Source organism: Strongylocentrotus purpuratus, unplaced genomic scaffold (genome assembly GCF_000002235.5).
Source record: "Strongylocentrotus purpuratus isolate Spur 01 unplaced genomic scaffold, Spur_5.0 spur5_scaffold_7, whole genome shotgun sequence".
NCBI lineage: Eukaryota > Metazoa > Echinodermata > Echinoidea > Camarodonta > Strongylocentrotidae > Strongylocentrotus > Strongylocentrotus purpuratus.
The window spans coordinates 26,175,370-26,200,744 of record NW_022145613.1 but is presented as its reverse complement, the minus strand read 5'-3'; the positions used below and the strand labels follow the sequence as shown (position 1 = coordinate 26,200,744).

General features: G+C 37.6%; 2 protein-coding genes across 2 annotated transcripts; both read left to right on the top strand.

The window, feature by feature from the left end:
• Positions 1 to 6,422: 6,422 nt before the first annotated feature.
• On the top strand, positions 6,423 to 25,173 carry LOC578804 (mRNA turnover protein 4 homolog). The gene is made up of 7 exons (XM_030974255.1): positions 6,423 to 6,515; positions 16,295 to 16,353; positions 17,231 to 17,334; positions 19,364 to 19,513; positions 20,227 to 20,378; positions 21,245 to 21,321; positions 22,681 to 25,173. Exons 1-7 carry the CDS (start codon positions 6,488 to 6,490, stop codon positions 22,825 to 22,827), a joined length of 717 nt encoding a protein of 238 aa, XP_030830115.1. The 5' UTR covers positions 6,423 to 6,487; the 3' UTR covers positions 22,828 to 25,173.
• LOC105443763 (piggyBac transposable element-derived protein 4-like) lies at positions 8,137 to 11,285 on the top strand. Its single transcript, XM_011677335.2, has 2 exons — positions 8,137 to 9,170; positions 10,351 to 11,285. The coding sequence occupies exons 1-2, from the start codon at positions 8,452 to 8,454 to the stop codon at positions 11,132 to 11,134; spliced, it is 1,503 nt and encodes a 500-aa protein (XP_011675637.2). The 5' UTR covers positions 8,137 to 8,451; the 3' UTR covers positions 11,135 to 11,285.
• Positions 25,174 to 25,375: the final 202 nt, after the last annotated feature.

Sequence of the window (25,375 nt, the reverse complement as noted above, 5' to 3'; positions counted from 1 at the left end):
GGGGGCTCCATTCGTGAGAAAATATTTTGCGATGGATCAGCCGGCCGGGAATAAGCGGGGGTGGGGGTTAAGAGCACAACAATTTTTTTTGTTTTCATGAGAAAATATTTTGCGGCGAATAAGCGGGGGGGGGGGCGGAAGGGGGAAGCACTTAATTTTTGCTTTTGAAGGTAAAATTGTGGTTACCATCTCCCCCTTTTTTGGCCAGGGGTGGGGGCCTGCCTTTTTTTAACATTTGCCCTTCACTAAGCCCGCAACCATCGCGGCTACATGACAATACCCAACTCTCATCAACCTCTAATAATCCTGCCCTCTATTCATAATGAAGAAATTAACCCCCTCAAAAAAGTAGCTTATATACAGTGATTGTTTCCCTTAACCCCCCCTTTCCCCCTCTCCACTAAACCAAACCATCACGTCTAAATCACTATGCCCGCCCCCTTTCATCTACCTCAAACAACCCTACCCACTTTTCATAATTAATAAACCCCTTAAAACGAAGTAGGTATTAATATACACTCCTTTATATCTCATTATATGCTCCTCCCCGGCACTCCCTTCCCCTGCCCCTCCACCTCCTTTATATCCCACTATTTCTTTATATCCACGCCTTCCCATAACGCCCCTCCCCGGCACCCCATCCCATTATCCCATTATATCCCACTCCCTTAAATTATATCCCATTAACGCCCCTCCCCGGCGCCACCCCCCGCTCGCCCCTGACCAACCAGGCTACCTTCTCATCACCCTCAAACAATCCTGCCCACTGTTCATAATTAATATTTTAAAAAGTCTTGAAACGAAGTAGGTATTATAAACCCCTTTCATAATCCCATTAACGCCCCTCTCCGCCCCCCCCCCCCTCACGCTAGCCCCTGACCAACCAGGCTATGCCCACCCCTTCTCATCACCTTCAAACAATTATTCCTACCCACTGTTCATAATGAATAAAAACCCTTTAAACGAAGTAGGTATTATATATATATATATATATATATATATATATATATATAAACCCCTTTCATATCACATTAATTAGCGCCCCTCCCACCACCCCACTCCCCTCCGCCCATCCCGATAACCCCTATAACCATCCTGGTCAAACTACTTATCTATTATCCTCTCATATTTATAGAAATATAATATAAATCTGAGAGGATAATAGACATTATGTTGTATCCTTCAAGCACACAGCATATACATATTCTCCGGTGTTAATATCGTTTTCAGAAAACGAGCTTATCAATCAATAGTACCATCGATCTGCATGATTCATCTATTAATGCACCACTATTATGCTTAGACTACCCATGACATATAAACAGAAAAGAATAATCATGAACTATATACAAGACCAGAAATATAGAATAAAAAACATGATCTTGAAATACATATACAATTATGGGATAATTATGAGCAGGTTTATTCTATTGAAACTAGCAAATAATAATGTTCAGACAATCCCTTATGCCTGGCAAATGCAAACTCTTCAGTGTTTCCAACTTCCAATCTGAGCTCTAAAGCAAACATGCCTCCTACCACTAATCCCCCTCTAGAGTGTAATAGCTCAACAACACAGAATGAACGAGAATACTAGGGGAAGGAGGGGAGAGAGAGAGAGAGAGGGAGATAGGGAGAGAGAGTGTGTGTATGTTCCCCTACCAAGAGGGAGGGTTGACCTCTGTACAGAGTGACCCAAGAGAGATAAGGGAGAGATGGAAGAGCTAGGGGAGAGATCTACTACACATAGCATACCGTGCATGTATTATACTCTGTTGTTTCAACGCTATGTATCTACACTGGACCATAGGCCTACACAAACACAACGGCACTGTTGCATAATATATATATTCACCTAATTTGCAATTAAGAGAAAGTTCTGAAAGATAGATTGTAAATCAGGTAACTAACTATACCATATTAGATTTCCCTTTTCCCTCCCTCTTTTCATCACCCTCAAACACAGGGAACACTCGGGCCTGTGCCACGAATATAACGAGAAATATGATTGGCCATTCCAACATCTGTGTTTAAAGTTACACAACCACGCGTACGTTATGACAAAACCATGCGTACGTTATGACATAACCATACGTACGTTATGACAGAACCACGCGTACGTTATGACGGAACCACGCGTACGTTATGACTATATTATGCACACTTAATAACAATACCACGCGTGCGTAATGACAGAACCACGCGTATGACATGACAGAACCACGCGTATGACATGACAGAACCACGCGTACGCTATGTCAAATCCATGCGTACGTTAAGAATTACATAGAAGTATAATGGAAAATGACCATGCGTACGTTCTGTCAGAACCACGCGTACGTTATGATGGACCCACGCGTACGTTATGTCGGAACCACGCGTACGCTCTGACATGCACGCGTACGGTCTAGGCACACGTAATGAAGGCGTTGGCCAACCATAGTAGAGTAGCACTCTGTGCTCGCTTTGTTTAAAGGGACGGTTATTTTTTTTTTCCTTTCAGATGGTCTCTCCTCTCTAAAGTGCGTATTTTATGAGAGAAAATAGATGGAGAGGAAGATTGGATAGGATGGAATATACTTTGTTTAAACTGCCCAAACTAAAATCTCAAGCCAAACGATACACGTGAACATAAAGGTCCACCCCGCCCGCTCCCCCCCCCCCCCCCCTCCCCCTTCTCCGGGGTCGGAGGGGCCCCTTGCGTGTTCCCAAAATCTCCGGTAAAGGGGTACTTCAATAAACTGATAGAATGAATAGGCATTTTCTGAATGTAAAGTTATCCCCAGGACCTGTATACGTTTGTATTTTGTTGCACCTTTTACGACTCTGCAATCTCTCTCTCTCTCTCTTTCTCTCTCTCTCTACCTATCTACCTCTCTCTCTCTCTCTCTCTCTCTCTCTTTCTCTCTCTCTCTCTCTCTCTCTCTCCCTCTCTCTCTCTCTCCCTCTTTCGCCTTTCTCTCTTTCTGTGTGTATCTCTCTCTCTCACACACACACACACACACACACACACACACAGTTTTTTTTTTACACACATTACATACACTATTTCTCTCTCTCCCTCCCTCCCTCTCACTCTGAATATGATTTCTGTCACTCTACAGTGTGAGTCCCAAAAAAAAATTACACCTAGAAAGTTGCTAATTATTTTAAAAATCATCTATGAACAGTAAATTATTATACATCTTGTGAAAGAGGGTTTTATCCCATATCATTTGGTATCATTTTGTGTATGGTATGTGTTCACGCTTGGATGAACAGGAGAGACTGCAAAAATCGACTTGCGCCAAAGTAATAAATGTGATGTTTAAAACAAATATATTACGTATATTGATACTAATAAGAGTAATGTTATGCTGTTGAGTAGTAACACACAAGGTAACAATAAATTTAGTCTGAAGGTGCATATTAATAACGAAATATTAGAACAAGTAAGAAGTATCAGATATTTAGGGATTGAAATTGATGATGGATTATTTTGGGATAACCACATTAAATCTCTTAGCAAATCGTTAAGTTATAAGATTTTTACTTTAAGAAAGCTCAGTAAATTTCTAAGCTCTTCCATATTGAATAAAAGATAAAAATGTACCATACAGCCAATCTTTGATTATTATTGTTCCGTATGGGGGACCTTTTCTTTTATTACAAAACAGAAACTATTTTAAGACTACAGAAAAGAGTTGCACGAATAGGGAACTTTGATTATGCTTTTAATAGCTTGAATATTAAAATGGCAATCCACTAGACGTGATTGTTTTAGCATGTATTATGTACAACTTCATTCATGGAAAAGACCGGTACGATTGTGCAATGAAGTGGAAATGGTTTTCAACACTAGACTTGCCAATTAGTTGAATGTTGTTTTACCCAAGCCTACCCTTGAATGTTTTAGGAATTGTTTTAGATACGCTGGTGGTAAAATTTGGAATAGTTTACCTTTTGCTCTTCAAAATGCTAAATCTATCGAAGCCTTTAAACGTATGTAAAAAGGACACATTGTTTAAAACTGTGTGATACAATGTCTCTTCATATACTGCTCTTGACATGGCTTATTTCTCTCTATCTCTCCCTTTCCCTCTCCCTCTCTCCTTCCCTTTTTCTTCTTATCTTCCCTTCTCTACTTTCTACCAATTGCCTTATATCTTCTCTCCTCTTCTAATATCTTTGGTGATATTTTAATGCAATTTTGAATGCTGAAATTATGCCTTCAGGAAAACCCCAAAACTAGGTCGGGGGATTGGCCGCCCCTGTCCATGATTACTACCAACATGAGTTCAAATAAGCACAAGCGAGTTGGCATGAGCTGATGCCAAATGAAGGGCAAAAAAAAGAGTTGTGAAGTGGCCCCGGCTACCATTCATTAAAAATGTGAGTATACTCTCTAAAAAAAATCGAGTTATCACGGACGTCACTCCTCTGGAGAGTGAAAATGTAGTGAAAATAGGGTGAACATTCACTCTTTTCTTCTTAGAGAGCACTCTAAAATCAATCAATTTTCACTCCTAAACAAGTGATCACGGACGTCACTCCCAAGAAAGTGAAAATAGAGTGAAAATAATTTTCACTCTTTTTTTAAAGAGAGTATAGCTTCTAAAGACATCCAAAATATTGTGCCTTTTCAAATTAGGCTCACCAAAGAGTGATAAAATTTGTAGCGCAGGGGCTGTTTTTAACGTTTAACTTCGAATCCACGGATCGGGATTTTATGCGACCGGCCCCCTCTATTCAATAACGTCTCCCAAGCCTTCTGGAATGGCCCCCAATCTTCCTATTACAATTCTGCTTTTCTCAGTTGTAGGGGCCGGGCACGGTTTTATCAAGAGTGCTTTTACGTGAACCTCTTAAAAATATATATATATATTATGCTGGATTCCGACACAGATTGCACAACTTAAAATGATAGGATGATCATCCCCAATACGCTTGCAGTTCACATGTGCATTCCTTCCTCCTGATCCATTGTGACCGTCACTGTCATTTACGCATACCCCCCCCCCCCCGCCCCCCCCCCCCCCCCCCCCCCCCCCCCCCCCCCCCCCCCATCCTCCCCCGGTTTTACCCTTATTCGTCATTACTGTCACTTAGTCAGTTAGTGCCATTCCTTGTCTTTCTGGCTTTCTCACCCGGGTTTTTTATTTTTTTAAAGCTTATATTGCCTTTATTCAGATTTTCATAATTATACAAAATGATGAATAGGAACCCAATTGTTCTTACAGTATAAACATACATGTAGTACATTGTCTCATACATTATAAACACAGACATATTTTTTTATCCAAAGTATCCAAACTAATATAGTACACATTCAATCAAGTGCACAAACTGTGCTACAATTCCTTTAAAAAGGAAAAGGTGACGGTAATATTTCATATTAATATTTTTGGATACAACATTGTAAAAAGGAACAATTTTTACAACATATCTTCTAGTTCTTTGCAAATTAATTAGTTCAATATAAATTAAGCAATCTGAACAAAGATTTTCTTATATAAACAAAAATTATAAGGTGAAGGTGCTGCTTCATAACCCATGATAACAAAATTTGTTATATTTACATATAATGATATGGTGCATTTTTTTTTTAACTCCTAGATTTCAGTATAACTATATGAGGGTCTTGTATCAGTGGAGGTCTGTAACTATACCGTTATTAAAAAAATAAAAATTTAAAATTTAAAAAACAAGCAAACAACGATAATAGATAAGTGCCCGGATCGATGAGAAAGTGAGGGAGTGAACAGGAATTACAATATATATACAATCAGTTCCCCTGCCTTAAGGGGTAAAATATTCCCATTTTTGATAATGTATTGGCAGTTTGTCCTTTAATTTTGCTTTTCCATGTTCAACTTTTTTTTAGTTCTCTACAGCATTACATATTTCTTTACTAATTGGGAACTTTCCATTTTTACGATTACTGTAAATCATATATTTGACCAAAATCAATACATGATTTAACAATATATTATCTTTCATATTTTTTCTGAAACCAAGCAACACATCAATCCATTGCATATTAAGAAACTGAAACATCTTTAAATTGTTTCCCACCTCATTCCATATTCTGGACCCTTCAGAACATTCAAAGAAGATATGACGATATAGGTTTCTACTTCTTTTCTACAAAAGGAACAAAAACATAAAGAAAAAAAAACAACATAAATTTGACAAAAAGAAACAATTTATCATTACAAAATATGATGTTATGTAAAAGTTTATACTGAAATCCCGGACTGAAATTCCCTTAACTTCCCATCTAGATTTAAAGCTATTACCTCTGGATGTTTAAAAGAAAATGCATCTTGTATTATAGGAATAAAAATGTTATAGAGCATTTTGGAAGAGACAGACTCAAAAGAATACACTTCTCTTCTAAGTATTTGGTGTAGCGCCAGCTTCCGTTATAAGCCTTACAGTGTAAATACTCAACACACGTGTGAATTCTGATTGCTGCTGAAGTACAGTGACAAATAGAGACATCAAGATGCCGAAATCAAGACGTGACAAAAGAAGTGAGTGTGATGAAGTCTTTAATTTGATTCTACCGTTCGTACGGGTAGTGAATGTGATGTGTTTCATGTACAGCGAACGGTTTTACAGTGAATGGTTTGCAAGTAATATGCATTAGTTTTTACCAGTGTCCCACATACCGACAATGACGTGTGCCTTTTTTTCTTCATAGTTATTAGATCATTTTCCACTAAATTATTGATGGGACATACAGCTTTTGTTTCTTTCTACCCATATGAACAATTACAAATGCATAAAAATATTTGGTAGTACATTCACAGAATATCTACAGGGGGCCAGGGGCAGGCCCTTAAAATCTAGAGTAAAGGGGGGGGGGGGGGGGTTAAGGTAAGGGTTTTCGGCCGGTGGCAGTTTTCGGCCGGTCCGTTGGATGCATGGTAAAATCCCTTTAAAATACATTGCATAACAGCATATCACATATCACACACATACAACAACATGGCAGAGTCACTGAAGAACCACATTTGCAATGGAAAATATATCCTTAAATATCACATTTTAGCGATGTAATCGGCGGTCCCCCTACCCAAATCTGAAAAATTGAGTATCTTACGCGTGTCGGTAAGGAACATGGGTACCATAAAATGAGCTGTATTTCAAGTATTTTTCCAATTTAGAGCCTGATTTTGTGTGAGTCGCAAGCTCAAAAGTATCTCATAGCATGTATTAAATCAATGCAGCCGGATACCGCAGCGCACACACGAGCACACACACTAATTCAGATTCCAATTTCTGATCACTGCAGAGGTAGTTTTCGGCGTGGCGAGCTCCGTCGTGGGATACCTGCTCCGGCCACAAACTTGTGCTATCTATAGATCAGTGTGGGAACGCACGGCGCGTGCGCTTGCTTCCTATTGACTTTGTACATGCGGTCGAAAACTGCCTCGCTAGGCCGAAAACTACCTCCAAAACATCGAAAATAGAAATGAATATTGTCACGGCAATTCATGATTTTTTTTTCTGGCAATTTTTTTTTGTTTAAATAATAGTAGTATTTGCTTCATGTTTTGAACAAGAAATGATAATAAATAGGAAGTAAAGAGTTAAAAAAAAATAAGATTTTGTTAAAGGTACTATGTCCCTTTTGCAGCCAACCTCAAATGCTGTAGAACTTTGCAGGAATTATGAATATGTCATGTATGTCCTATCTGTGAAATTTAAACGTTAGCAGTGTCCTCATATTCAAATTATGCCAGGGAAACCGTTTACTTGCTAGACTTCACTGTCAGACACTATTGAGTGACTGACTGGCTTTTTTTCTTCTTTGGTAATAACATACATGAAAAGAGTTGTAAAGGGTACATGAGCATTTGTCTACATCAATAACCTACTTCTTGTGATGGCCAAGATTAAACTGATTGAATCTTTGTGCAGCATAAAACGTATGACCATTCGGTACAATTGTCTGAAAATCAAGACTATTACTTTTGGGCTCTATAGCCCTAAAGTCGATTTGACAACTAATAGTCGTTATTTTCCCACTTGAAGACATTTTCAAGCCCCACCTTTTTTAGGGAAGTTCTAAATTAGTATTATCTTTCAAATGCAGTTGGAATTTAACTTTTTCATTTTTTGGGCCTGCAAATGGGACATAGTCCCTTTAACCCATATCCTGCCATGAGTGCGCTAGCGCGCTATTGTTATAGTGCTTTGTATACGCGTGCGCGCTATACATTGACTGCCACGTTCATGCTAGCGAGCCACCGTTTGACTGCTTTGTGCACGCAAGGGCGCATATGTAATAACAGTCATTGTTCATGCCCATTGCACCGTGCTGAGTACTTTTGCTGCGCTATTGAAAGTACCATCGCGTGCCTTAGATTATCGGCTTTCGATTACGCGTCTTCGTCTACAACAGTCATATTGGATTTTCTCGAGTAATTTAGCGATTTGTTTTTGATATCATATATCATCATCATGCCTCCCCATCGCAAGAAACGGGCTTGCTTCATTGACCCGGATCTGGTGCGAGAGATGGTGATGGCTGATTCAGACTCAGAAGCCCCGCAAGAGACTGACAGTGACCATGGTGACAGTGATAGTGACTCTGATTTTGACTCTGGTCCCACACGTAAGGTTCCGCGTACAGAAGCGCCTGGCGTATCCGATTTCGAATTTGCACCCGATGCAGCTGTTCCTGAGCCTGAGTTAGACCGTGACATCGATGAGGACTTCATGCACGATTCCGACAGTGAAGTTGAGGATGAAGTAGAGCATCAAGCTAACCATAACCCTGAACCTGCACGCCATGAAGTGGACGATGACTGGATCAGCATGGGAGAGGAAGAGTGGGCACCCTCCTGGCAGAATCCTTACAATGAAGAGCCCAAACTTCTGTTCGACGCAAACCACTTCAAACCGGTTGATTTTTTCTACCGGTTTTTCCCGGAGGATTTGTTCACCATGCTCGCTGAGCAGACAAACCTCTATGCAAGACAGACGATTCAGAGACTGGGTGTTCTCCAACAACATTCCAGACTAAACAAGTGGACAGAAACAACAGCAGACGAGATGAAGGTATTCACCGCACTGCAGATCTCCATGGGGCTTGTCACCAAACCAGCGATACATATGTATTGGGAGGAGAACTGGCTGATCGGAACACCGGGTTTCAGCAAAGTGATGAGTCGTAACAGGTATGAGCCTTTTTCAAATGAATGTCTTATTTATTTCGACATTTGTTTTCGTTATTTTACACAAAACGTTCTGATGAAAACAGGTAGACTAGTATAAGCTCAGATGAATTTGCCAACATACGCGTAAACGAATATCTTTTAGCCTACACTATTTGAGTTCAGAAGAACAGTTATAACTCACATATTTTTATAAGCATATTATACAAATGAAAGCACAGATGGCAACAATGAAGCTTCATACTGTGCCGGCAAAAAAAAAAAAATAATAGATCTAGAATCAGAAAAACGTTAAGGAAAAAAAATATTCAGTCATTTTTTTGTTTAGATGTAATAGGTCTAGTCTACAAACATTCCTAAACAAAGCTATACATTTTCTTTTGACTGTTTTTTTTTTGACAGAAAACCTGGAATAAATCGTTCCATAATGTTATTCGTACACAAATTTGTACATGATTCAGAAATATTCAGAAATATTTTATCATTACAATTATAATCTAGAGTCAATTTTTTTCTGGATGGGCTAATAATTCAGAAATATCATCATGTGCAAGTGAAGTCATTTTTATAGTTTTACCTGCCCACACGGGTTACTTTACTTGCCTGTTACAACTATGTTGTGAAAATACTGATTGAATTCATTCTCCTTCTTGGCAATTTTGTTTCTTCTTTTCTAAATGAGATTGAGATACTGTACACAAGAAATTATATTTTCTCTCGTAGATGAATAATAATGTTATTTGCCAAATCAGGCAACCAAACTAGACCGTTTATTAATTTTACTTGCCCGCAACGTAAATTTACTTGCCTGAGAAAACAATGAAAATAAAAATTAAATTAGTTTTTCTTCTTGTCAAATTCATATTTTTTTCTAGATGAGTTGAAAAACATAATAGGCCTACTGTAGATTATATTTCTCTCGTAGGTGAACAAAAATGTTATTTTCCCGAATTGAAAACACAAAACTAGACCATTCTAAAATCATAATTCTTCATCTTATTAAATTTGGATCCAGAACTATGATATTTTTTTACTAGTTCAAAATCTTCAAATAGTTATTTTAAAATTTAAATTATATTGTTTTTTTGTTGTTGTTCATATAATAAATAGCATTTTTTTTTAAATAAATCTTTAGATATTAGTTTTATAACCTATTTTCTGTTTCTTCCCGTTTCTTCTTCAGGTACCAGCTGATCAACTCCCTCCTGCACTTCGTGGACAACGAAGATAGAGTACCCAGAGGTCAACCAGGTCACAACGTCCTCTTCAAGGTCCAGCCCATCATCGACCGTGTGCGTCCAACGTACCAGGAGGCCTTTGCACCAGGTCGTGACCTCTCCGTCGACGAGAGCTTGGCTGCTTTCAAGGGAAGGCTCTCCTTCAAGCAGTACCTTCCAATGAAGCCGACAAAGTGGGGCATCAAGTTCTGGGTGGTAACAGATTCATCATGTGGTTTCTGTCTTGATTGGAGCGTGTACACCGGCAAGAACGACCAGCAGGACCGAGGAGGAGATGGACTGTCAACACGTGTGGTCAAAGACCTGACTCGGCGATATGCAGGTTCCGGACGGCACGTCTACATGGACAACTTTTATAGTTCACCGGAGCTATACGAGTTTCTTCATAACGAGAATCTGGGTGCATGCGGTACAGTCCGGTTGAGCAGGAGAGGAATTCCACCCATCATGCGAGAGGCGTCCCAGCAAGCGCGGAAGGGTGAGCCACCAAAGTTCTTCCGGAAAGGTGACCTGATGGGTGTCACGTGGCACGACACCAAGAGAGTGAGCGTCCTGTCAACGATCCATGGCACCGGCTGCACCCACAAGGAGATTCGTGACAAGCAGTCAGAGACTGGTCGGAGGCAGGTGCAAAAGCCCATAGCGGTGGAAGGCTACAACAAGGCCATGGGGGGAGTCGATCTGCTGGACCAAAGGATGGCCTACTACAAGTACCCCACAAGCACTTGAAGTGGTACATGGTGGTGTACCACTTCATGGTGGAAGTCGCTCTGGTCAATGCTTTCTTAGCGTATCGAATCGCCACGAAGGACATGAAGAGAAGTACCCGCAGTTTCCGTTTGAGCGTCATCAACAGCCTGCTGGACAGTTACGCAAAGACCTCCACCGCTGGGAGACCCAAGGCCCTGCGGGAGTCTACCCGTGACAATCGCCTGGCACCGAGGCTCACTGGACAGCATTTCGCCGAACAGAGGCCTAGACAAGGGAAAAATCGGTATTACCCTGACTGCGTGGTCTGCTCGAAGAAGGGCAGGAATGGCAGAGTTACTACTTCATACTTCTGCGAAACCTGCAAGCTGCCAATGTGTCTAACCCCTTGCTTCAAACGTTACCACAGCCCATAGATACATGTACAAGCTCAGCATAAAGTGTTCACATAAAGTTGATTTTGTAATGTTTATTTATATGATTTTACAATGTATTGGAATCATATTACACCATGACTTTGCAAATGTCATTTCCTGCTTTAGTGCATTATTATGTTTTGTGCAATTTAATTCATACGTTCAACTCAGGGTGATCTAAATTTGTAACAATTTATTTTCTGTATAATGTATTCACTTCAGATAATAATAATAATAATAATAATAATAATAATAATAATTGTAGGAAGAGCATAGTAAATTATTATGTTTTGTGCAATTCAATTCATACGTTCAACTCAGGGTGATCTAAATTTGTAACAGTTTATTTTCTGTATGATGTATTCACTTTGGTTTTCACTTCGGACAATAACAATAATAATAATAATAGTAGGAAGAGCAGGGTGCAGTATTTATGAATTTTTACCGTGCAATTATTGGCTGTTGAATCTAGCAGTAATAGTCCTTGATAGCTGTAGAAATTGGAGATACATCCATGGTAAAACAAAGAAAATTATTGCTGTATCTTATTTGTTTATGTATAGGTTCTTCTTTAGGGGTATATATTTATTCTTGAAACTAACTTCTTGCCAGAATGCAATCGTCTTTTTCGACATTTCAATACAATTTGTATTTATTTACCAATATTCATATTTTATCTTGTTTACTACTATGCAATAATCAGATAAGCACAAACATTCATTATTGTACATGTACATACGATCATATGCAGATGAGGATTGATTCATACTACTTTGTGTAATGACTTCTCTGATTACTGGTAGCTGAATTTGAATTGTTGTGTTATTTCAAAGATAATTTGGGATTTTGTTAGAAGAGCCCATAAGTTCACAATGTTTATGTTTGTTTTAGCCAATTTTTTTCATGTTATTCATTGAAGCTTTGAAATACATTATGCTGATGGACACTTGCCACACTGACATGAACCGAGCAGTGAATAATTGTATTCATTTTTAGTGTCAAGTTTGCTACTGCATGGTAACTATAATGCCTGGATGTACACAAGTCTGGGTGACAGTTTTATATATATGTTTGCTTTGTTTTATGAGAATACTACCTGCTATTATTTCAAATACAAAACAAAGTTCAATATGATACAAATATGGTGTCTATTACTGTCATTTGTTTGATAATTTTCCATTTGATTTGAGGGTATGTTGAAGAGCTGAGAAAAGTGAAGTGGTGTTCAGGGAAAGGGAGTCGTGGGCAAGAGAAATGTGAAAGAGTAGAATACCGTAGACATTCAGAGAGTAAGAGGAAGGAGGAAATAAATCTGCAGATGAGAGAGGATGAAAATGTGAGCAGAATTATGAATACCTAAGTTGAATAAAAGAAATACTAAAGAATTACAAGAGAAAGATGAATGAAAGATACACAGAGAGCAAAAGAGAATGTTGAGAGGAAATAAAAAAATATTGATTCACATACACACACAAAATAAATAAATAAACAAGAGAAAATTGCATCATTGTATACTTTTATTTCGTTTCATATAGGCCTGAGTCAAACCGTTTAACCGACGGTTATCCGACCGCATTCATCAAAACCGTTTAGCATATCTCGCTCCGGTTAACCGTTATTTGCATACATTTTGGAATGTGCTAATAGCCGATGATAAAGATAATCAAAGAAACCGCAGTGTAATGTTACACCCTGGCCTGCCAGCTTTCTGGCAGCAGTAATCCCCATGAATGAATTTGTAAACAATAAAACAACCAGCCCCCTTCTCTCTTTTCTCACCCTCTTTATTCCCTTCTCTCTGCAATGCGTTCATCGCTCATGTACCTTTTCTTATTACTGCACTCTCAGCTCACAACTTTCTAAATGTTTACACATTCGATGGTCAGTTCCTCTCACATCCCTTCTCCCCCGAGTCTCTCTCTCTCTCTCTCTCTCTCTCAATATTAATATCCATCCCTTGCCGACTCGCCCCCTAAAATAATGTTCATATACATGTATAAATAAAATACAAAAATATTGATAACAATAATAATTGAAGTTTTAGAAATATCAATCAACAAAGTCTTGGATATTGTGAGTAATTTAAGTTTTTGATCATTCTTCAATTCAGCCGATTAACACAGCCACCCTTTCTATCTAGTCTCACTTGTCTTTACTGCTTCACTCTCTTATGTCCCTGCCTGGTCCATGCAGGTCCATGCAGGGACATGCAGGGACATGCTAGCCCATGCATGCTCTCTCAGTCACACACACATGTACACACAAACCTCCGGCGCCCAAATACACTGTACATACACACAGATGGAAAGCTCATGCTTGTCACATGCACACATGTGGGCGTGGCTTCTTGACCTCCCACTGAACTGGGTACGGTGAAAGCACGTGCGGTCACCAACCTGTAATTTATGCTGGTATCAAACTCCACCCACATAGCTAGAGAACCTTCCTGATTGGTCACTAACTTGGATCAGCTCATTGCAGGGTGTGTCTTGGGTGTGTGTGATACACACTTCCACATAATTTCATATGGCAATGATACATGCAGGGAGCTCTCTCCCTGACCATGTGCAAACATTGCATTGCAAAGGCATATATAAACACGTCACAGATCAGCTAAGGCGTAAAGATTCTAAAAAAGAATGAAACGCCGATAATACCAAACAACAACAACAACAACAGCTATCTTCACAGAGTAACTTTGCAAGGTTAATCATGATATCAAATTCAGATGAGGAATAATAAGACATGTTTTATGTTGTTTATTACTGGTCTCTGTTTATCAGGATGACCCAATTTGTGCCATAGTCCGGGGCTGGGAATGCTCAGCCCAACAGTCTGAAGACCAGCAGGGTTCCGAGCTACAGCACCATTACAAATACTGTATTTTCACTTTTTCAGATTATTATCAAACCGTTAAACGAAACCGCCCGTATACTTTTAACGGTTAACGTTTAGCACAAAAACCGTAATGACTCAGGCTTAGTTTCATATCTTCAGAGTTCTCTCATTCTATCTTGCTATTATACATGTAGCACATAAACGAGGCATAATATAGAAATAAACCTTACAAATGGTGTCCATGCAACAGGAGGGTACTTTGTTGTGTGCACTGAACATAATGTACTACACACATAAACCATATGAGACGAAAGATTGGTTTGACAACTCACTGATAAAGCTTATTTACCTCACCAAAATGACAAATTCATGAAATGATATTGGTATCAATGGAAAGAAGGTGAAATTTCCTTCAACTTTCATGTACAATGTTTCTTTATACAACATACGGATGAGAAGTTATAGTGGATCAAACATAGTCAAGATAAAAAAAACACGCACTTGAACCGACCCTAAAATTAACTTGGCACACAGAGGATTTGTGGCTGGCACAATAGGGATTAGCACTGTGGCACTGGGTGCATTGTATGGGTGGCAGCTTAAGAGTTAAGAAGAGAGATAAAGACTTATAGTCGTACTCATAGAGAGGAAGTTATGGTGCGGGAGAACAAAGTAGATAGCAAGTGGATTATAGACACATCAAGAATAGACTATTCTTCTCCAACATGAGAAGCAATACTGATGCCTATATATTTTCCTTTCCAAGAACAATTCTACTGGAATCTACTTCTTCCTGACATGATCTGAAAGTTCAGTAGATACCTTCAAAGCCAGACTCCTGAATGCAATCCAAAGTGGCAATAGTAATACAATTCCTCCATTTAATTGCAAAGTTATGGGACTTAATTCCAAAAATACATCAAATGCATCGTTATACATGAAAACACTTTCTTTAACCCTTACTGTACTGGGGGGGGGGGGGGGGGGGCCTGGGAGGCCCCCCCCCCCTCGACATTTTCAGAGATTGCGCCGCAACCGCTTGAAATTTTGAATTGTCGTTTCATGACTTTTTTCCCTCAAGTCTTACGCACGTTTTGATACCATTTTCGTCACAATCGGATATACCTGTGAGGTGTTACATAACAATTAGTATGCGCATGTCATCAAAAATATGCTATAATTGCATATATTCATGTACAAGTAGAAATGTGAATACAGGTTTAGATGTATTCCTTCCTAAGTGGGTGATATGAATTGATATCGAATTGCTTTTATATGTTTCTCAAAGTAACTTGATGTATTCCAGAACAAAAGAATACATAAGAAATAAAAACAATAGATATAATAAGAAATAAAAAAACAATAAAATACATAAGAAAATAAATATTTGAAAATCGCATCAAATTTGCATAAATTATCATTATTAATTACATCCAAATAAATATTTTGTGTTAGAAAAGAAGTTTCATATGAATAATGAGTTTCAACGTTCAAAAAGTGAAGTTTGACACGTTTTCTGTAAAATGCATAGAATTAGCATTTTGCATAATTAATTAGGCTATAACGACAAAAATTTGCATATTCGCAAAAAACTAATTACACCATCTTGTTCGTTACGTAAATATCTACAAACATGCAAATTTTCGTGTTCATCGGACATCCGACGGCCGAGATCATAGGGGGGGGCCTCCCAGGCCCCCCCCCCCCCCCCCCCCCAGTCAGGAGGTGCTCAAAATAGCCCAGTACAGTAAGGGTTAACACTAAACGTTCTAATTGGTCAACAATATTCCGCTTTTTAGGCTCAGGACTGGAAAGAGAGCAGGACAGATTCAGATACAGTGATGTCAAGTTGACTAATATTTGCAACCATGTCAAAAAAGTAATCAAGTTAATTGTGAAGTTAACATTCTATACCTTTTTGTTTCAGTTTCACTGACAAGAACAAAGAAGAAGGGCCTTGAAACCAAGCAAAATCTTATTGAAGAGGTGAGGCATCTTATATTACTTTGATTTTGGTGTTGTCTTCCAAGGATTAACAATCTTGAGTAAATTACTATAGTCTAAATTATAAGTATTTTTGTGTAAGAAAAAAAATAGAGTAGAGTGTGTGGTACCAGGTATTAATAACATGTATGATCTTATTGGCTTCATGGTAACTAACAAAATGGTTTATTTATAACTCTTTATTTGAAACAAAAAAGAGGGGAAATCGGGGAGGACTGGTAAGATGTACATACATGTATGTTACTAATCCTGATTGATAATTTTGTTTACATTTTTTGACATCGTCAAATTAAGAGTATAGTATTCATGATAACCATATTTTTAAGTGCTCATTGTCATAGTCTTAAGTTCAGATTCATTACTCTCTTCTCTAACAAGCCAGCGAACTCACACAAACCTTCTTGTCTAGGATCTAGTAAGGAAAGGAGATAACTCCAAGACATTTGATTAATGATCACATCACAGAGACTGAAATTTTTGATTCATTGTATAAAGTCAAGAGTCTGATTTTGTTCATAAGATCACATAAGTCTGGAATCAAGAGGAGACTGTCATCATGGTAAAAATCTAATCTCAAAGGCTACTTATAAATCAAACTTGGGAATGTTGGGATTATAAAGATTTTATGTCTTACAACCGATTTGCATATATTTTAGTTGACTTTTTCATTACATTGACCATTTCACAGTTTGGGGGAGGCAGATCGCCGTTGAGGCCCCATCTGTATTATCACTGTTGACTACATGTACATTCGCTCAGTTAGGAGATTCTTAAGTTTTAAATATAATTGTTGGATGATTTTGCTAACAACTCTCGTAGCAGCATGACCATTGAAACTTACTTGTACTTATTTGCACAGGTTCGAGACAGTGTGGACAAGTATGCCAGGATAGTGATATTCTCTGTAGAGAATATGAGGAACAGCAAGATTAAAGATGTCAGGAATAGTTGGAAGCACAGCAGGTAAGCCAGTGTATATTATCTTTCTACCACCCCCCCCCCCAATCAGACTTTTGGGATTCATTGTACGGCTATGCAATGAGTGATTTCAAGTTGGGTGTTAGTGTTAGTGTTAAGAGCAGTCAAGAGCTCTTAAATTGAGCTAAAATTTGCTGATGAAATTAAGAGCCCGATACCGATATCAACATCGATAGCTTAACACCACTGTGACGTCATCGCGATCGCCACACAGACTTGATTTTACGACGATGATTTAAAAATAGTACATAAAATCTCAAGATATCATGAAAAGCACAGAATAGATTTACACTTATTTCTCTGGTCTTATAAAACAACTCATTTTACACAAAAGAATACATGAATCACATAGTAAAGGACCTTCACATATTTGTATTTGATTGTCATATAATAAATTAGCGTCGTTCGTGTGTTGACTGTTGTGCGGGTACAACACTAACACTGAACTGGAAATGAACTTTTGCTTAACCCTATCTTAACTGGGCTATTTCAGACCAGGTTTTTACTGGGGGGGGGGGGGGGTCAATTTGACCCCCCCCCCTAAGATCTCGGCCGTTTCACCGCCGATCGCCGCGAAAATTTGCATGCATGTCAAGTGAAGTGTAAAGAATACTATGGTAATTTCAAATTTTTGACAAATTCACTCATTTGCATATTTATGCTAATTTATGCAAATAAGGTCATAAAATTCACATTTCTGCCCATAAATCATAGATTATTCATATTTAAGTATTCTTTTTCACTACATATATTTATTAGACCATTTGGAATAATAATACAACACAAAAAATTGGAAGAGCCAGGTTATTCCTTATGTTATCTCTTGTTTTGATAATTTCTTATGTATTTCATTGTTTTTTTAACTTATGTATTTTATTGTTTTTGTTGTTTTATTTCATTTATAATTACAATTCAACTATTTTGACCCCAAAACAAACATCTAAACTTTAAACAAGACTCAATAACCAATGTTTTATCTATTTTTAGGAAAAATGACTTTTACATATGTTTTGTACACAAATCATGAAAATGAGCGATTTTCGGGCTGACATGCAAAGACAAAAGGTCACGTGACCTTGTAACCGTAGGTCCGATTTTCGAAAAAATTGTTTTAAAAGATGCGTAAGACTCGAAAGTAAAAAGTCGGGAAAGGAAAATTTTATATCTGCCGCGGTTTCGGAGTAGTCGCAAAATTTCTACAGGAGGGGGGGTCAAATTGACCCCCCCCCCCCCCCAGTTAACATAGGGTTAATCCTTAGGGGCTAGTGTTAGTGAATAGGACATTCCTACATAAAATATTAACACCAGCCACACAGATCGGTTTAGCAGACGACAATTTTGCCAAATCGTTAACACTAGCTACCGGAAGTTGACAATATTCAGAGGTCAAAGCTTTAACACCAGCTGATTTCCATTTCGGTGTTTAGGGCTTGTGATAGTGTTTATTAAACACTAACACCAGCCCTAAACACCCAACTTGAAATCACTCAATGTAGTGTACAAGAATCATTTACACTTTGAGCTAGAGTTAATTTTTTGGATAGCAAAACCTGTTATTAGGCAGCATTTTGAACGAACACTTGATAAAGAATCAGGGTTGCATTCTTGTCTGAACGTTGTATTATATTAAAATCACATAAATTTGCAGGGCTTATCGTGGACCGGCCCTGGTATTTGGCCTGCTGTCATGTCAACTATCATCTTCCAAACTAGTTCTTTATAACACATGTCGAGACTAGAGATAAAGTTTGGACTAGGATCTATATTCCATAGGATTATTTTTAATTGTCAAAATATAGTCTGTGCCTGCAAGCTATGCCAATGTTTACAACTATTATCTTCCAAACTAGTTCTTTTATAACACGTTTCTTCATATGATGTCGAGACTAGAGATAACGTTTGGACTAGGATCTATATTCTATAGGATTATTTTTAAATGTTAAAATATAGTCTATGCCTGCAAGCTATGCTAATGTTTAACGTCATCTTTCCTTTTTCTTTCTTTACCTGTCAGATTTTTCTTTGGCAAGAACAAGGTGATGATGGTTGCACTTGGAAAGAGTGCTGAAGAAGAGTACAGGGACAACCTCCACAGAGTGAGCAAGCGATTGATGGGCAACGTGGGGCTACTCTTCACAAACAAAACAAAAGATGAGGTAGTCAAGTAAGTCATGTTGATCAAGTTTATTCTCCTTCTTGTTTTTAATTTTTGGTTTAACCACTGTCATTCAAGAATTCAGGTACAGTATTTGACATTTTTACATTGTCTTTGAATTTAAGTAATTGAGTAATGGGACCAAAAATAAAGGATCAGTGAAAGTATTTTCATTTGATAATGGATAAATTATTTTTGATTTTCATTGAAAATGATAGGTGCTTTATTTGTGCGACACAAATATCCTTTCATTCATAGCATCGTAATAGGTAGAGGAGAACAAACTGGAGATTGATGGAAGTTAGAAAATATAATTTCAACAGCAAGAATGAATCATTAACTGATAATCTCCTTGTATTGAAATGAGTAGCCATTCTGTTGAATATAAGTCCATCTAACATCTCACTGTTATGTTTGTTTTAAAACCTAAAATGGCACGTAATAGCATCGGCCAATATAAGATTTTTTAATTTTCATGCATATATATAGTTCACAACCAAATTATTCATAATCCTTGTAAATTTGATGATTTTGAGTTTTTTTGTAACTCAAGAATAAAAGGTGGACTGGTTAAATTAGTGCCTTTGCTGAATACTCGTAGATTTGATATGTAATAGGGACAAATCAATTTATTGCACGCTTCAAAAATGACAAAACTTGGAAACGGTAGGCATAATTTACTTGTTATTTAACTGATTTGGTCTTTCTGTTTTCTATGGAAGGTATTTTGAGGGATTTGTTGAAGCAGACTATGCCAGGTCAGGAAACGTCGCCACGGAAACCGTTGTATTACCTGAAGGTCCTTTAGAAGACTTCCAACACTCCATGGAGCCACAGCTCAGGCAGTTAAATCTTCCTACATCGCTCAAGAAAGGTTAGTCCCATGCTTGGCAAATGCTGCTACTTTACTTCTACTACATCATTTTGTTGTTCTCATCTTTCCCGTTTGCATCCTCCACTGTTGTCCTCTTTTCTTACACTCATCCTCTTTCCTCCCTAATTCCTTCAATGTCTGCTCTATCGCTCAATTTCTGCTCTATCACTCTATTCCTTCTCTATCGCTCAGTTTCTGTATCACTCAATTTCTGCTCTATCACTCAATTATTTCTGTTTCACTCAATTCCTGCTCTATCACCCAATTTCTGCTCTACTAGTCAGTTTGTGCTCTATTACTCAAGTTTTTCTCTATTCGTTTGTGCCCTATCAATCAATGTCTGCCCTATCTCTCTGTTATTTCTCTATCACTCAATCCCTTCTCTATTGGTCAGTTTGTGCTCTATCACTATATTCATTTCTCCTTTGTTTTGCTCCACCCTACTGCTATCCTCTTTCTCAGTCTGCCTTGTACCATTCTTAATGTTTCTTTGCAAATGTATTCTATATCATTTCCGTTTTAAATTAACACTTTTGTATTTTAGTGGCCAGTTGGAAATGCTGCTTGCTTGGTCAATAGTAGTTACAGAACTGTAGCGGTAATCATTCTGGCAACATGCCTTTCTGTGAACATACATGTACATATATGCTAATGGTAGACATATTAAACTTTAGAAATTGGGTGTTCCAAAGAAAACTGTCCCCTCTTTTTGGCACTGTACTTAACTAACAGGACAGAAAAGAAAGCATTTGTGTATCTCTGTAATAAGAATAATTTTGTCAGTGAATGTGTAAAGTTTTAATTTCCTTTAAATTGATTAGTCCATGTAACAAACTTGTTTCTTCTTCTCTGTTTCTCTTTTAAAGGCATAATACATCTAACCAGTGAACATACGGTGTGTAAAGTAGGAGATACTCTCACCCCAGAACAAGCAAGAATACTGGTAAGTAGATATATGATCAGCACACAAAAGCCCTGGGACCCGTTTCACAAAGCCTTTTTTCAATGACAAGTGACAAAAATCAGTGACAAGTCTGTTGATAACCAATCAGAAAAAAGGATTTCAGTAGCTTATAACAACAACTGTCATTTGTTACTGATGACAAGTTTTGTGAAGCGCCCCCCTGGTTATACTGAGGCGATTTTCTTCCTGAACTATGATAATCAGGGGGCATTTCTAGAAACCACCATAAGTCTAAATTCTTAGTCTAACAGATTATCTGGACATGCAGCAACCGAAAGGTATTGCAAAATTTTTGAAATGTTCGCAAATGCTGCTAATCGAGATGCAACTTCACCACTGCGGAGAAAAGGGGATAGCCACTAGCGTCAGTGGGCTTTTGATATGATAGTACTGGAAGTTAAACTGTGCAGTGTTGATATATCCTTTCATATTGATTTGTGGATTCTCTGTCTTCGGATTGCAAACAACAATATGATATTTCAATTCTATATGCTCTGAAGTGTGATATATTTTTTACTGAAAAGGACCCACCAGTGTAAAGAAATTGTAATGGAGTGTAAAAGTGACATTCATTGCCAGGTTGCCATATAAATTTACTTTGATATTATTATCATTATTGTAACTTCCTTTCAAACTTTGACTCAGTTTGTATGTGGTCTTTAAATTTACACAAGTTTTTCCATGTTTAAATAGGGAACAGGTTTGCACTGTCTTTGTTTATTATTGTCACTCTTTGCACTCTTGCCAGTGTACAAAGTGTTCCACTGGTGTAGGTTAAGTTTTTTTTAGAGTTACTCTAAAGATATTTGTACATTGACATTAAAGACCAGTTGTAAAATAAAGTTGGTTTACAAAGACATCATTAAAGATAAACTTGAGTTCTAGTAAAAAAAGATTATGAATTCTCACAGAATCAAACAAAACTTACACTGAATGTTCAAAATTAGAAATAAATGTCATTTGTCTAACAATTTTGGTAGAAAATGTATACTGGCTGAGTAATGAGCATAGAAAGATAAGGAAATCAAGGTAAGTAGGCCCAACACCATTGGTGTAGTCCCATATATCATCTCTCTGTGTACAGTGCTTGTTACTTTACCAAGACTGGGCCAAATTTATTATGATTTTGATGCCTCCAGAACCTTGCAGTACACAAATGCTTACACGCTACATGATCAACTTTTTCTGATCCATTCCACACCTTTTCTTTCACATTGCAATTGCATTACCAGAACTCAACTTCATCTTTAAATGTTGTATCACTCCTTTTACTCTATTTGTCTGTCAGCTGTTATAATTCATTCATATTTTCCATTCCTTTGTCTCTGTATAAACCAGAAACTATTTGCCAAGCCCATGGCTGAGTTCAAACTCAAATTAGCCGCCTCCTGGTCGAACAACGGAGCCTTTGAGGTCTTCGACGATGCTCCGGATTCCAAATCAAGAAGCGATGGTGATGATGATGAGGATGTTGAAAAAGACTAGTTTTTTAAAAATGGCTCAACATTTTTTGGAGAAAGAGACTTTTAAAGGAAGACTGAATTACAAAATGACTGGACATTGTGAAGTAAAGACTCTTCTGTGCTGATCTCTTGTGAAAGACGGATATTGAGAGAGAGAGAAAGAGACATGGAGGTAAACACCATGATAAAGGATAGGATCTACAAATGTAGATCTTTGACCCTACAGGTATTTAAGGGAGTTGTAGCCCCCCCCCCCCCCCTACCAATAATTCTTCTTCTACTGTTAATATTCAAAGGCCTATGTAACCTATCCATAATCCCAATGATCTGTTTGTAGATTACTAACGTAGTTGTGTATTTCAGGCACTAAGGATTAACTTTGTACCCTATGCACTGTATGCTGTATGCATCCTAGGAAATGGATTGAGGCCATGGGAGAGGAACATTAGCTGAGGAGTCCACATGTCACCTCAACTTGTACGATAGCAAAAGGGCATAGCTTACAAAAGTGGCCTTGAGTTTTTGTCATTTTGAAATGCATATTTTAGCAAGTGAAATTGCTATGTTAGCCTTTCAGTTACCAAATTATTGACATGCTGTTCATAAACATATGGCAAAGGAGATTTATACTAGAGTTGCTTAATGTTATTGTTTTTTTTTTTTATTGGGGGGGGGTATTAAATCTTTGATATCAGATATGATAGTACTTTATTACACTTGTGTTGTAATAGCTCACATTATTTTGTGTTGTAATTTTATTGACCTGAAGAAGAACTTTATTATGACCCTACTCCTTTGAAACAAACCTTAAATCTGAGATATTGCTACTGTCTTTTTATGTACGGGTAAGCACCAAAAAGGGGCGTTTGGACATGAGGCATGAAACAACCATTAACTCTTGATATGCCACACAAGTAATCACCCTGTGCCACATTGTATTTACCATGGGATAGATATAGCAAAGCATTCAAGATTATGTAACCAACTGTTTCCAATGAAAGTTTAAATCTATACCGGTGTTTAAAAATTGTCTTGGAGCTAATCAAGGCTGGAAATGAGTATTTTTGCAAAGTCATTGTATTGTACAAAGCAATACTTCAATCAATTGGTGTGTTTTGTTTTTGTGCCAAATTGCATGTGTGGCAAACGTGCGTCCATGCAGAGAGGCAAAGAAAGCAAGCTAAGTGTTACAAAAGTGCAGCGTAAAAATAAAATTGAGTGAATGTAGTTAGCATTACATTTCTGTATTGTCCAGTAAGTACATGAAGGTCATTGTTGTTTGCAATCGGGCAGCCCCAAGGCATTAGGTCTGGTTGTGTCCCATGTGTTTACAGTATATCATGGCATACTGAATCTATTTCCTGTAACAATGAAAGTATCATTATCCTTCATTTCTTCTGGCCCAAGCTATTAGTAGGGCCATCAAATGAAATGATACCATTATCATAAATAATAAAATCTTAATGTGATCAATGTATATAACAACATACCATGGAATAAACCGGTTTTTAACTAATTTATGTTAATTTATTAATGTTTCTCTCTTGAACCCTTGGTTACCAAATGTTTGATTGCTATGCTAAATGACATCTCCATGGATGGAATTCACATGCGTACATAAGTTGTTGCTATGACAGGCAAGCATGTGGCAAGTTTTACAGTCAAGGGAAATTTTGTTTAAAAATTGTGCATAACATTATTTTTAATTTTTTACCCCAAAATATTGCCTATTTTCATTCATTTACCTGACAAGATTTTCATTGCCAGGGTTATCAAGGGCCGACTCTTGCATCATGTCTAGATGGGGGTTTTTAGTCTGAACTCTGAAGTGAACTTTAAGTACTGATCTTATCACCATGTTTTTATGATTAATTACCCTTAATCAATGATCAGATCTACCGTACTCAATTTTATAAGCTGTGAGGGTGGTAACACATCTTACTGCCCAGCAACGGCTATTTCTTATTGTTTTTACACCTTGTAAAATTTTTATGATAGCTTTCAATGGAAAATTTATTGAATCTCTTTATTTCGATAAAGTCCTGGCTCAAAGTCCAGTATCCTATATTTGCAGGTTGCATGCTTTCAGAATGTTTGAATACCCTTTTCTTTTCAAATTCATACAATTTGAATTCAAAGTGTATTTTATTTGGAATTCCGAACGGAATAACTTGGTAATTAATTGACATAAAAAAGGTTACCGGTATATCTAACATGTCTCGTTATCATCTATAAGAAAGTCCAAAAGCATGATCTTTTTATGTAAAGAAATATACTATATAGTAGTGTTTTAAAAGGGAGTGTAAGTATACTCCTCCCCCCCCCCCCTAAAAAATAAACAAAATTTTTAGAAAAATATGATACATAATTATAATATGTGAATTTATCTTCTTTTCATTGTTATGTTTTTTTCTGTCTTTTTTTTTCTTCGTGTTACATTATGCTTGTATAACTGCAGTGAGGTGAATGAAAGAAAACATGGAAATAGACAATAGTAAGAGAAGAAATGAAAATAGAAGATGTGAAATCAAAGAGAGGGATTGGTAATTAAGTAGGTAATGTGATTGACA

Bases quoted from the DNA above. Each gene is read 5' to 3' on its own strand.
- LOC105443763 (XM_011677335.2), top strand. From the start codon at position 8,452: ATGCCTCCCCATCGCAAGAAACGGGCTTGCTTCATTGACCCGGATCTG. The intron at 9,171-10,350 runs GTATGAGCCTTT...TTTCTTCTTCAG, and splicing joins AAAGTGATGAGTCGTAACAG to GTACCAGCTGATCAACTCCC.
- LOC578804 (XM_030974255.1), top strand. From the start codon at position 6,488: ATGCCGAAATCAAGACGTGACAAAAGAA. The intron at 19,514-20,226 runs GTAAGTCATGTT...TTTCTATGGAAG, and splicing joins ACAAAAGATGAGGTAGTCAA to GTATTTTGAGGGATTTGTTG. The intron at 20,379-21,244 runs GTTAGTCCCATG...TCTCTTTTAAAG, and splicing joins TCCTACATCGCTCAAGAAAG to GCATAATACATCTAACCAGT.